General features: G+C 42.6%; 1 protein-coding gene and 1 non-coding gene across 2 annotated transcripts in view; one reads left to right on the top strand and one right to left on the bottom strand.

The window, feature by feature from the left end:
* Positions 1–2,799: 2,799 nt before the first annotated feature.
* The window catches only part of LOC143389358 (ankyrin repeat domain-containing protein 50-like), a 60,878-nt gene continuing 49,203 nt past the window's right edge, over positions 2,800–14,474 (bottom strand). Inside the window, exons 3-4 of the mRNA XM_077108482.1 lie at positions 3,150–3,318; positions 2,800–2,871 (exon numbers count right to left, since the gene is read on the bottom strand). Of these exons, the coding sequence (XP_076964597.1) occupies positions 2,800–2,871; positions 3,150–3,318 (241 nt within the window). The remainder of the gene's footprint in view (positions 2,872–3,149; positions 3,319–14,474) is intronic.
* LOC143641061 (small nucleolar RNA U13) lies at positions 5,194–5,297 on the top strand. The gene has a single exon (XR_013155223.1). It is a non-coding gene; the product is annotated as a small nucleolar RNA U13 (small nucleolar RNA).

Raw genomic sequence — 14,474 nt, 5'->3', positions numbered from 1 at the left:
ACCACCCTGACTCACCCAAATACACACACACACACACACACACACACACACACACACACAAAATCTATAATGCAAATCAGATACTTCTTTGTTCAACATTTTTTCAACATTTAGAAAAATACGTGGCAATGATAATGAATCATTTCAGAACAAGGAATGGCCAGACACAGTGGCACATGCCTTTAATCCCAGCAGATCAGGAGGCTGAGGCAGGAAGATCTCAGGTTCAAAGCCAGCCTCAGCAATTGAGCGAGACTATAAGCAATCTAGTGAGACCTGCCTCAAAATTTTAAAAAAATCAATAAAGGACTGGGGTCAATCCCTGGTACAAAAAAAAGTGGGGAGAATGTACTTATAAATATATGTGTGTCTAGATGTATTTGTGAAAAATATATGGAAATATTTTCCTTATAAATATATGTATAGCTAAATGAACTCAGAAAGGACTGCCTTCTGAGTACACTCTCCCTTAATGAATGAGGATTAGGTGAGAAATCCTCTCAGCTGACAGACTTACTCTGTTTCTTCAATTTCTTTCTTTCTTTTTTTTTCAGTTGAATATGGACACATTACTTTTATTTATTTATTTATATGTGGTGCTGAGAATTGAGCCCAGTGCCTCTACGTGCTAGGCAAGTGCTCTGCCACTGAGCTATAACTCCAGCCCTGTTTCCTCCATTTCTGTATTTGCAGGCTGAGCTTCAAACACATGGAGAGCAACTTGGCCTTTAAGCTTGAGATGGTGTTCACAGTGCAAACATCAAGCTATCAGGGATAGTGCACAAGGCCCATTCACAATTGTTGTTCCCAAGGAACATGTTAAGCTTCCAAATCCTTGAACAATAAAGTGGGAGAAAGCAAGTCAGCCTAAACTATAAGCTGCTATAGAGCCATTACTTCCTAAAACCCAGTCCCTAGAGGCAGGCTCTGTGCTGGGCTAAGTGCACCCAGGATGTTTTGCTTCACTGATTTACACTTCCAAAATAAGCACTCCTGGATGATGGGCATTGGTCTTTTTCCATTCATTTTTTTCAGAGCGTACCACAGGAGTCAAATTATAAACAATTTAAAAATTTTTTAAAATTGTTTTAGCCTAAACTGGTGATTTTGATATCATTTATACTTTTTTTTTTTAAGTTCTCATAAACAGCTCCATAGATGTTACTTTCCTAGAGGGCTGATTTATGGTCGACATTTGCTTTTAGGAATCACCATTTGGAGTACTGAGAGCATTAACCCTACTACCATCAATCACACTACTGCTTGGATCACAGGACAAGAAATCGATAAGCTCAAGAAATGATTGTGTGTTTTGTTTTTTTTTAATTTGAATGTTTAGTGAAAGACAACATTCATTTTGTGGAGATGGATTTTTTAAGCTATATTTTGAAGGGGCTCGGCTTTTGAAATGAAGTTATAGATCAAAACGTCTTTGATTCTACTTAAAAGCAATATGAAGGCTTTGAAGCATGGCCCACTAGCCTTTTCAATGGAACCATTCAACAGGAAGACTTCAGGGGCTGGGTTGTGGCTCAGCGGTACAGCGCTCGCCTAGCATGTGCAAGGCCCTGGGTTTGAACCTTGACACCACATAAAAATAAATAAATATAAAGGTATTGTGTCTATCTACAACACTTCCTCTTAGGAAAGGAGTTCGAGGGCTGGGGTTGTGGCTCAGTGGTAGGGTGCTTGCTTAGTGTGTGTGAGGCACTGGGTTCAATCCCCAACACCACATACAAAAAAATACTAAATAAACAAAATAAAGGTATTGTGTGCATCTATAACTAAAAACATTAAAGAAAGGAGCATGAGGTTTCTGCACTGTGGGAGAGATGGAGATCTGATGGGCCACACAGGTTGCCCTTGTCCTATAAATACCGAAAGAGTTGGGCAAAATGGGTACAGGCCCTGCTGGTTCCATGCTGGGGTGGAGAAATTCCTGTGGTTGTTGAGGGACCCTCTAGCCCATTCAATAGTCTTATGGGAATGAGAAAACACCACTCTGTTAGCCAGGCAGGCACTGCCTTCACACAGTTTGACCAGGAAACCACTATCCAGATTTCTCTGCCTCCATAGGCAACTAACTGTGTATGGGGTTCAATGTGCCCAACATCCAGAGAAGCCCTGATCACTGGACTTTGTGCACAGAAAACAAGTATGACTTCCAATTACTGAACCAGATCTGCTTCTAACTCAGGTCAGATCTGGCGCCAGTCAGATCTGTATGGCAAACAGGTTTCATCCCAACATCATTTCTGATTCATTGGTAAATTAGGTTGAAAAAATACATAGGCCAACTATAGGCTCAATTAGAAGTATTCAGGAATCTACTGGCCATGTCTTTGTGGATACAGGAGGGAACAGTGGCAGTGCATGTGCTATGCATTTATCATTCTGTCCTAAAGAATGTAAGAATATGTCACTGGCCAATCCTTAGAACTCTTGGGAGCCTTTTAACCCATTCTGGGATCCAATCCCATCTAGAATATGAAAGTGCTGAGGTACTGATTCAAGGTCACCACTCCCACCTCTAATGTTTGCTTCCCTGTGCTGTCTTAGGAGCCAGGGCCATAGAGCAGCAATTTTATGAGCACTAAATTCTTCCATGAGGATCACCAAGTTCTATGCCCTTCTAGGAACATTGCCTCACAGAGAAATGGCCTGATTGGTCTAGAGTAGCACTGAATAATCCTCACACAGACCCAAACTCCTTCTTTTAGAGGACCATTCCAACCACAAACAGCTACAAGTGCACGGTAGCTGCTTCAAACTCAGGACAGTTTCCATTGAAGGAATTTCTCAATGACCACCTTGGTCAACAGAGTAACGGTTTGAGTCATGCAGCAGCCTGTAGTCAGAATTGGGTCCTGCCTGGAAAGTAAACAGAAAATAGGAAATGTTAGGAATATGCTTCCCAAGGGCCAGCATCCCTTCACTCCAGATTCTGAAAACCCTAGGCGCATCTCCAGAAACAGATGCCCAGAAGTGAACGGTGTGTTTAGGTGTGAAGAGCCAGCACAGACAGGGGCTGCACGGTATCATGATTTCTCTGGATCTGGTGCTGTGGGTCCAGCCAACATCCATCTCAGTCTTTCACATGCTCAAAACCACTCACCTGTGATTTTCTAAGCAGCCCAGTACTTCCCTACGGTCTCAAGCACCCAGGCCTCGTCTTGATCCACAAGCAGATATGCACTTTGGAATCTATGACAGGAGTTTGCATCTTCGTAATAATTCCCACCCTGTCCATGTTCTTCCAACAAGGACACGATGACATCTAAGGCTTCTTTATCTGTTGTCCCTCTTTCTATACCAAGCCTGAAGTCAGGAAACAAGAAGTGTTCCTCAGTCATTTCAACCCACATGATTATTGTCATAGCAACAAAAGACCAAGACAAGGCCCAGGCCTGAAGCACGCCAATGCATGTATGATGTTCAATTTGCAGACCAACATGCAAACCAATCAACGATACTTTCAACTCAAAATATCTCTATCACACATTCAGTTACAAATGCAAAAATCATCCCCCTTCTGCACAGACAGAATAAGGAACCAGCAGCTTTTTCCCCTGGAAAGGAAGGTCGGCCCCCTCTTTCTCTGTGCTGACTCCGTCTCCCATGAATCTGTCTGGTTCAGCTCTAGCCCTCAGCAAGCCCTGTGCTTCCTCCTGACTCCTACCTAGACAAAAGGAAATCTCTGCCCAGCCCAGCTTTGCTCGCCATCATTCTATACAGGTGTTTTGGTTATTGCTACGTATTGTGTCCCTTCAAAATTCATATGATGAAACCCTATCACCCAATATAATGATACTAGGCAAGGGGGCCTTTGGGAAATGACTAACAATGGAGGAACCTTATGATGGGATTAGTGTTTGTATGAAGGAGGCCTCAAGAGCTGCCTTGCCCCATCTACCATGTGAGGACACAGCAAGAAGGCACCACCTGTGAGTCAGATATGCGTTCACACCAGACACCAAACTTTGGCACCTTGACCTTGGACTTCCCAGCTCCCAAACTATAAGCAATAAGTTTCTGTTGTTTATCAGCATCCTATTTATAGTTATCTCAGTCTGGATGGTCTAAGACAATTAGTAATAACAGTATTTGATTACCAATCATTCTCCTCTGTGTACATAATTTGCTCAGAGATCTCATTAGAAATGTTTTTCTAGGAGGACATGCTCCATACTTTTTCTATGTATTTCCCTTCTACCTATTAGCCTACAGCAATTAGTGTGGCTTACAGCTTCAGTTATCAAAAGAACACACCTTCCTTCTGAAGTGAGACATCCATCCTGGCTCTTCCAATTAATAAACCTTTTAAAGAGAGCACAGATACTGCCCTCTGTGTGACCATAGGCAGTTTACATAATACATTTGAACTTCAGTTTTATGACATCCATGAAATTAGTTCCTCTATCATTGGGTTACAATGGATATGAGTTTCATGAGATAATGAACATGAAAATAGATGGCCTGGAGCTGGGGATATGGCTCAGTGGTAGAGCATTTTCCTGGAGTGCATGAGGCCCTGGGGTCCAATCCCCAACACTGCAAAAGAAAAAAAAAGAATGGCATAGTGCCTAGAACCAAATAAATGATGAGTAGATTTCAGGGGGCAGAACACTGTGGCAGAGAAATCTGCAATTCAGAAATAAAGAACTAACTTCTCACTCTGGTTTAACTACTCACAGGCAGTATGATCTTAAGTAATGTCTTCTTTTGAAACCTCTATTTTCTTATTGGTAAAGTAAAAACATTTCTATCTCCCTCCTCAGGCTGGTATGAAAGAAGATGGTACATCATATGTATTCAGTTCATTTATTCATCTGATCATTCAAATTGTAAGTCTATTGGCAAAAAATTTTAGAGCAAAGATATTGAGATGGTGGTACAAGCCTGTTCTTGGTGAATTTTCAACACAAGAAACAGTAGCTATTAAAATTCACCCAATTCAGTGCTTTCTAAAGGAGCATTCCACTGTGCTGTCATGGAGAAGAAAAGGTAATGTAGCCACAAGCTATGGACTTATTCTGTAACAGGCTTATTTTCATAGTCGATTTATTACATACCGATTCATTTCAAATTTCTCATTCTAAGCTCATTTAAGAAGGCTTGGTTACAAAGCTCTGATCTACAAAGCTGAACCCTAATGCCTTAAGAGAGTGATACAAAATTTTAAAAATAATCCTGATCCTTTTGTGGTTCACAAGCATGGGGATTGGGTTTGCCCACTGTTGTCTGGGAGACACCTCCCTCAAACCTTGTTACCACATTGGCACATTACCCACCTGACATGAAAAGAAAAAAAAAAGAGCAAGCTTATTGCAAGATAGATAGAATTAAGTAGACTTTTCCCTGCTCGAGGTTGTCTTCTCTAAAAAGGAGCAGCAAGAGTGAGAGCTCATCTTATCTTGAGGATTTGGAGCAAACCAGTGTGCTGTGAGACCTGAATCCAGAACTGCACCTGGAAGGCCTCCTTCCTCCTTCCTAGGGTCCCTGGTGGGCCCTGGTCACAATGCCTCCTATACGCACTCAAGCAGATTCTGCTCCCAGAGCCTTTGCAGGGCCCCAAATGACCTATGCAAATCTATGTAGGGACAGGTGAACATGTAGCCATGCTCAGTAGCCCCATCTTTGGAGGCTGGGATCTCTCTAATGTTTTCTGGATATTCAGCCTGTTTACCTTCCACTGAAACCCACAATGTGTGCACTTGTCTCCGCCCTGACTTGCATGCCCTACATGCACAGCAGGACCTCAGCACCCTGCTACAGACATAATTGTGGTTTCACTCTCCTCCTCCTCAGACCAGGACCATGGGTGGCTCCGTGAACCCACATGACCATCTCCAGCTGGTCTCCCAACCACAGAATGAAGACTGGACCAAAAGCTCCTCAGTGCAAGGCCACAAAGAACATCAGGGTTCTGTACTCTCCTCTGAGACTGAGTGTGAAGGAAATGCCACTGATACCAGGCCTGTGGTAATCCTGGGACACACCCAGTATCCAGAGGCCTATTTTAATGCTGCTTTCAACTGCCTTGCCTCCTAGATGGAGTAGATTCATGCGGTTCCAAATAAGAACAGCACTTTTCTGGCCCCCATGCCTCACTTCCCTCCCACCACCACACATTAACCTGAGTAAGATCAAGATAGGGAAAGGGATAAAATTAAATGAGCTAAAGTTATAGTCTCATTCTGAGATCTACTTTCAGTGTAACTCAGATCCTTCCAAACTGTATGCTTTGTCTAGGTTGTTCTGGGCCTGAGAGTTAACTGCTCCTAAATGCAATTCCTAGTTTTATGGGAAAATATCTATTTGGTGTTCACAGGCTTGTCACAGGTATGTCAAGCTAGCCCCACCCAATCCTGAAAGATTTATACATCTCACAAGGAAGAAAAGAATCACCTGCACTTTATTTACTTAAAGCCCCTGTAAGAACTCTGCATATCTTTTCAATATCTGTGGCTCTAGAGATAAGAGGGACCTTGTCCCTTTGTATGCCAAATAAGGTAAAACTAAGTTATAACTAGATTTACTGTGGGATATGTAATTGCTGTACCTGGGAAACAAATGAAAACAGTCGACACCCCTCCCCTTAGCCTGGTGTTCTTAGAGGACTCTGCCAATTACCTTCCTTCTTCCCATTATCAACAAGTTTGTAAGTCCCCTTGGGGTAACAGCTGTTATGGCTTAGATATGAGGTGTCCCCCCAAAAGCTAATGTGAGACAATGCAAGAAAGTTCAGAGGTGAAATGATTGGGTTACATGAGCCTTCAGTGCATCTATGCTCTGATATGGATTAACTGGGTGGTAACTATAGGCCAAAAGGGTGTGGCTGGAGAAGGTGGGTCACCAGGGGTGTGCCTTTGGGGTTTATATTCTGTCCCTGGAAAATGGAGCTTTTCTCTGCTTCTGGTACCCAGGTCCTGAGCTGCTTCCCCCATCACACCTTTCTCCATGATGCTCTGCTTCACCTGGGCCCAGGGCAATGGAGTTGGCCGCTTATGGACTAAGACCTCTGAAACCATGAGCCAAATAAACTTTTATGTCTCTAATTATTCTTGTCCGATCTTTTGGTGACAGCAGCTAAAAATCTGACTAAAACAATGGCCTTCTGGAAACTAAAAAATTCCCAGCCTTCAATCAGAGGCCTGGATGTAGGAAGGTAAGGCTGTGAACTGATCGTACACTTCCCCCCGCCCCCAAATTTTGTATGTTGAACAACCCTCAATGTGATGGTACTTAGAGGTGCCTTTGGAAGGTGATTAGGTCATGAGGATGGAGCCTTTGTAATGAGATTAGGGTCTTTATGAAAGAGACACCAGATCTTGTCCTCTTTTTGCAGTCTGTCACTAAAGGGCACAAAGAACAGGCAGTATCTGCAAGCCAGAAAGTGGGTGCTCACCAGACACTGGATCTGCTGGCACCCCGATCTTGAACTTCCCAACCTCCAGAAGAGAAATAAACATCTGTTGTTTAAACTCTCCAGTCTATGGCACCTTTATCATAGCAGCCCAAATCAACTAAGAAAGGTCACAAGTGGATGTTAAGTGCTGCATTGGTTTGGGCATTTAAAACTGATGGAAACACATAGTTTTGGACTGCACTTCTGCACTAAGCTCCAAATACCAGACCAGACCAGACCAGACCAAAAGGGAATAGCACAGGCCAAATGTCCCACAATCAAACTAAAAGCTTTGCTAGGTGCAGTGGCACATGTCTATAATCCCAGCAGTCCCAGAGGCTGAGGCAAGAGATTCACAAATTCAAAGCCAGCCTCGGTAATTTAGTATGGCCCTAAACAACTTAGCATGAACCTGTCTCTAAATAAAATTCAAAAAGGGCTGGGGAGGGGCTGGGGTTGTGGCTCAGCAGTAGAGTGCTCACCTGACATGTGCAAGGCCCTGGGTTTGATTCTCAGCACCACATAAAAACAAATACACAAAATAAAGGTATTGTGTACAACTAAAAAAAATTTTTTTAAAAAAGAAAAAGGGCTGGGGAGGGGCTGGGGTTGTGGCTCAGCGGTGGAGCCCTTGACTCCCATGTGTGCGGCACTGGGTTCAATCCTCAGCACCACATAAACATAAATAAATAAAATAAAGGTATTGTGTCATCCACAACTAAAATACTTTAAAAAAGAGTTTAAAAAAATAAATTAAAAAAGGGCTGGGGATATGGCTCGGAGTTAAGCGCCCCTGAGTTCAATCCCTGGTACCAAGTGGTAGGAGGAACTGAAGCTTTAAGGGAGCAGAAATAACTCCAATGTTTTATTAAAACAATAGATTCCAGTCTGCCTGAGTCAGCATAACAAAGAAGTCCCTTCTGTTTCACACTTCCAAAAAAGTAACCTAAAATAACCTAATGTTAACCTATTTATTTTCCCCCTGCTCTTCTGTTTCCTTGTTTCCATTTTATAAAACCACTGTTCTGTTATTGCCTCAGGGGAACACTATTTTGTAGAATGAAGGCTACCCTGATTCATGCATCACAAATAAATGCCATCTTGACCTCAAACTAAATTTGCCATCATTTTGACTTTTGACAGAAGGCAGGGTGTGTGATCTTTGGGCTCAGTTCCACCTCTCAGTATCCGGAGCTTCCTGTCTCATTAGAGTAGGATTGTGATTTAATGCAGAGATTAGTGGTTCACCTGAGGTTAGCAGATCCTGGTATTTCTGGCCCAGCCACCATCTAGCCTTGGTGCTGTGGGCAAGTCCTTAAACTACAGCTTCCTCATCTACTAAATGTAAGTAAACAAACAGACCAATGTCATGGCTGGTTGTGAGAGCTGAATGAAATACATGCACATATGTCTTCCTAGAGTGATCAGTGAGCTAGAACTAATGGCAGTTCTTTCCTCATACAGAGATCAGCCTCCCTTCAAATCACCTGTGAGTTTCAACATGTGTGAACCACGTAAAGATAAACTACAGGGCTTTCCAAATTTTCACACTGGCTTCTTTCCAGTGAGTTTTGTATTGATGTTCTTGCCATGCTGAGGGGCTAACAGGATGTGTCCAGATTTATAAAATGTTCTGAAATACTGACAGTGACTGGGTCTTTGTGCCAACATTAAACACAGATAGGAGAAGCAAAAGTCAATCTGCAGATAAAGAAAAGAATAAAGCAGTTATACAAAGAAGAGACTTGGAACAATGAAGGCATGGGGTGACCTGTCCTAGCCAGCCATACCAGTGTTATCAAGGAAAATGCTAAATAAACTCTCTATTTTCACTTGCTCTTAATTGACTTACTAAAAAAACAGTAATTTTGGAGGACACACAGCTAGGCAATAACATTATTAATCCTCCACTGGCTTTGCTGTAGATGATACCTGTGGGTTATGACAATAGCTCTCTAGGGTCCTTCAGGGACCTGAGGCCCACTGTTGCTGAAAGCACTGACTCTTCACTTGGGCCTACAGATGTCAGATGGGCAATGGGATGGGATAAAAAGGCTGGCATCTTTATCTTCATACTGTGTCTCTCTCCTTTGTTGCCTCAACATCTGAGCCTGATTATACTCAACCCTGCTGAGAACACTGGAGAAATGTTTTCTGCAAAGTATAATATAGGGTTGACTTTACCAGACTTGCCTTTTGGCTCTCAGTCTCCCCACTTCAAGGCTAAAGTCACCTACCAGCTTCCAGCACCAGAAGTACCAGATCATGAAAGGAATGAAAAGAGGTGACACCAGAGTTCCTGGTAGATCTCTGCCTATTCCCAGAAAACACAGGACTATTTCTCCCCTTCCTTAGCCTCTCTCTCTCCTCATGATTCCTCTCCTGTGTCTGTAACCCCTTGACTCTGGAGTTGAGAAGCTGATTTGTGAGCAAAACCCTTTCTCTTCCATTCTTTGGTCAATGAATAAAGCCTTTCTTTCTCCCCAGTACTAAACTCACAGACATGATTCTTCAATGGGTCCAGTCTCCAAAGCTGAGTCTAGTAACATCAGCTCAGAGAGCAGAGGATTAAATTTCAGGGATTTTGGACCAATTGTTAAGCAACTGATAGCCATGAAATCTGTCCTGGTGAGAGTAGAAAAGTCCACAAATCAGAGCTGCCCCTCCTCCAGTTGATTATTAAACATTTCCCAGCATACAGCAGACTAATGGATCCTAAAAGGTTTGTAGTCCTCATAGGTGCTGAAGCCTACATGCATTATCATGACAGCCAGACCCTGGATTGTAAGAGACACCTTGACATTTAGTTAATAAATTCCCCCCTTTTTGTTAGCTCCTGTCAGCTACTTGACACTTAGAACCAGCCTCATGAAATGCAGAAATGTCTGTGTCTATGTGCCTTTTCTGGGGGTTGAAGATAGGAATGAGGGGAATTGGTTGACAGAGTCCCACAGAGATCTGTGGATAGTAAAAATAAAAAAAACTAAACAAATACATAAAAAACAAAGCTTGGCTTTTAGCATCAGCATCAGTTGAAGTATTGACGCTCTTGCCCTAATGCTTGCATTCACACAAGCCTTTAAGAAACACGTATGAATTGTACCTTTATTTTAAATCCAGTGCCTGTTAGAATGCTACTGTCATTCATTTATGTCTCTTTGAACTGAGGTTGGATTTGACATATTTGACATATGGATGGAAAACACAAAGGACCAGGATACTTATGAAAACTGCTGTACTTTTTTTAAATATTCCATTAAAGTCTAGCAGATACTTGGAGTATAAAATATAAACAGCCTCTTTTTACAGGAGCTGACCAGGAAAGTACTGGCATCCAAGCACAGAGGACAAGCAAGAGAGCACACAGCAATACCTAGAGTGATACTGAGTCTGACATTGAAAGGATGGAACCAACCCATGGCAAGTTCCCCCTGCAGCAGGGCTATTCTGTCTTTGTCACCCCTCAGAACCTTCTGGAGGGATTGTTCAAACAGATTGCTGGCCCCACCCCCAGATTCAGCAGAGGCCTGGTGGGGACTGATAATATCTAACAGGTTCCCAGGCCATGTTTGCTCACTATTCACACTTTGAGAAACAGTGTTCTAGAATCTGATCACTCAAACTATAATTTGTGAATCCTCATCATTAATATCTCCCAGAGCTTCCTACAAATGCACATAAGAGGGAGTTTGGTTGCTCTGAAATGGTCCCTTGGAATTTCACTAGACTTGGCTGAACTGATCCTACCCAGTTTAAAGCTGAGACCAAACCCTGAACTCAAAGATCCATGCAAGGTGCAGATAACAGAGGCCCCACTCTGAAGAGCCTGCCTGTCATAGGGTCCTCCTCACTCCCTTTTTATTGCAGAAGCTACACAGAGCTAGCCAGGATAAGAGTTAAAACTAAATAAGATAAGTTCAGCCCTTACCCTGTCATCTATTCCTGACATATGTTATTATTCCAGACCTTGCTAGCTATCACAACACCAATTATGTGCCAAATTTATTTTTGCTGTCTATATCCCTGAGTCTTGCAGATAGATCCAAGTCAAAAACTCCTCCTCAACGAATCTCAAATGTGTCCAGTCTGTGACAATATCTAAATATAGAGCAGAGCTTGCTGACCATCCTCACTTTGTGAACCAGTGCTCTAGAACTTATTTCAGTGCTTATATTCTGGAATTCTGTGCCACACATGTGATGTCCAATCTCCTTAAGTCACCTCTCTCCTACTGTCATCTCTTTATTGTTCATACAATTTGCATTGCTCAACTTTCTGTCTCCTCCCTGCAACCACATTAAAATCTTTCTGAAGCTTTGAGCTTCTTTATGCACTCAGGGTCAAACACAAAGTAGATATTCAGTAAACCCCTGTTGCTTATGGGTTGATAATCTTGAAAAGATCAATCTGAAGCATGCAAGGAAAAAAACATTCTCAAAATAATGGCATTTGGGCTGGGGATGTGGCTCAAGTGGTAGTGCACTCGCCTGGCATGCGTGTGGCCCAGGTTCGATCCTCAGCACCACATACAAAGATGTTGTGTCTGCCGGTAACTAAAAAATAAAATATTAAAATTCTCTCTCTCTCTCTCTCTCTCTCTCTCTCTCTCTCTCTCTCTCTCAAAAAAAAAAATCATAATAATGGCATTTGTTGGTGAATGGATGGAAATGGAGAAAACCATGCTAAGTGAAATAAGCCAGACTCAGAAAATCAAAGGTTGAATGTTTTCTCTCATCTGTGGAAGACAGAGCAAAACAAAGGAAAGAAGGCAGTTTAGTCACTCATTCAAAATTCTGTTGGTGATCACCCATTACTTGCCAGGCCCACAGGTCCTAGGGGTTGTAAATGGGGTAGAGGGCCAAATAGACAAAGATCCCTGTCCCATCAAGCTTCCACATCCAGTTACTTCTGGTACATGCTGGCTAGGAGAGGAGGAAAAGAAAGAAGAAACAACTGAGAGGTAGAGGGTGAAGGATGGTGGTCATCGCTCTGGTGGTTTTTTAAAAATTTTATGTGTTTTAGGTATCATTTCTTTGACATAGTTATATATTTCAAATACAATAAAATTTACCCATTTTAAACTATGAGACTCAGTGGTTTTAGTCTATTCATAAAGTTGTACAACTATCATCATGATTCAAGTATAGAACATTTTCAAACGTCCCCAATAGAAACCTCACACCCATTAGGACTCACTCACCATTCCTCACCCTGACCCGAACCTAGGCAACCACTAATCCACCTTCTGCCTCTCTGGATTTTCCTCTTCTGTATTATTTCATACAAATGGAATTGTACAGTATATGACATTGTGCCTGCCTTCTTTCACTCGGTATAATGTTTTCAACATCATCGTGTAGCAAATGATGGTACTTGATTCTTTTTTATTACTGAAAAATATTCCATGTCAGCCTATTCTCTTTTTTCCCCCATCATCTGAAAGTTTCCATCAAAAGGCACACATCATCTTTGGGAGGATTGTGTTACCAAATATGAGGTTCAGGAGGAAATAAATCTCATCCCCATTCCAGACTGTTCTGTCTGGGTAGTTGTTTCAAAGAACCACCATGCAGTACCTGACCAGATCCATCCCCAGTAAGGCTTCCGTCTCAGTAGCCGGTTCTCTGACATTGACGGCTTCCTCAGCTATGCACACACCGTGCTCATTGGCTCCCATTTCTGCCCCCCAAAGCCAGGCGGGTCTGCTTATCACTATGGCATGTGTCCTCGGAACTTGGTCAATTGAAATGTAAGTGCAGACAAGAAAAAATGAAGACAAGAAAGAAAGCACCGTCACCTGTCGGGTACCTCTTGGTTTCCACCCAGGCTCTCACAATGGACCATCACATCAGTCACAGAGCCAAAAAACAAAAGGCCTTGTGAACGTTCAGCTTTAAAAGACACCTGGAGTCGCAATGCAGCTCAAAGCTTTCCATGGTGAGTTCAGTCTGTTTGGTTCAAGCCAATCTGTTCATAGTGCTTCCACATCTGGGATCATCTTGCACCAGGTATTCAGCCAACCTCTGCCCCGAACACTCTGTATCTGGCCATCTCCAGAGCCACAGATGACCATGGTCATTTCAAATGAACATAGCTATTAATTTCCAATTGCAAAAATCCTGATGGATCAGGGTTTCTGAACTTTTCTGAAGGTATGGAGCTCTTTCTTCAAAAGAAATCTCACCCAGAAGCCTGACACAGAACACAGCTAAAAGGGAAGATGCTTTGTCTGAAGAAAGAAGGTTCCCTGAGACCCCAACAATAATTCCTAGAGTTTCCCAGAACACAGTTTGACAACCTATTTGATTTCAGTAATGGCAGAAAAGGAAGAAATGGTTATGATATTGGCATGGAACCATGGCATTCCAACATGCACCTCCTTACACATTGCTTTCCAGTCTGGGCCACTGGATTCTCACACTAAGGCAGTGAGAATTCTCTAAGGCAGTGAGGCAGGCACAGGAGGAAACAGATCCATGGAGATGTGTTTCTAGCTGCTGTCAGCAACACAGTACAAGCCACTTAGACTTGCATGTCTTAACCTTCTCTGGGCTGCCTGGTCTTTACCTCAGGGAGCTAACTTAGCTCACACTATTTCTTCCAAAAGTATTTTTAACTGTAAAACATTTCCTTTATAAAAACTCTTACACAGAAGCGGAAACACAATAAAACTGATCGAAGTGAGCTGGGGCAAAAAGATGAGCAGTGTGGGACCAGGACAGGTGGGGACATACTCATATCCTTGCTTTCTTTTTTCCCTTAAGCTCCCTACCCTGTGTCCCATTAGGGGACTGGGCTGGGCACAAAGCTCTCCAAGGCTCCTATGACACACTCTCTGTGTGGTGGATGCAGTGTGGGCCACTAAATTGCAAAGAGCTCTTGAGCTCCCAGGGAATCATTTTATGAGCCACAGTGTCATTTACATTTTAAATCAGCAGCTGAAAGCCCTGGGTTACTGAAGCCTAGGCTTTTTTTTTTTTTCAAGACAGTTCTATTGACTGAATACAACCCAGAAATCTATTCTGCATTGATTTCCTGTAATCTCTGATCCTCAAGCAAAAGCTGA

This window comes from Callospermophilus lateralis, unplaced genomic scaffold, assembly GCF_048772815.1.
Source record: "Callospermophilus lateralis isolate mCalLat2 unplaced genomic scaffold, mCalLat2.hap1 Scaffold_83, whole genome shotgun sequence".
NCBI lineage: Eukaryota > Metazoa > Chordata > Mammalia > Rodentia > Sciuridae > Callospermophilus > Callospermophilus lateralis.
Note: the sequence above shows the minus strand (reverse complement) of the source record. Positions and strands in the feature narration are given on the sequence as shown.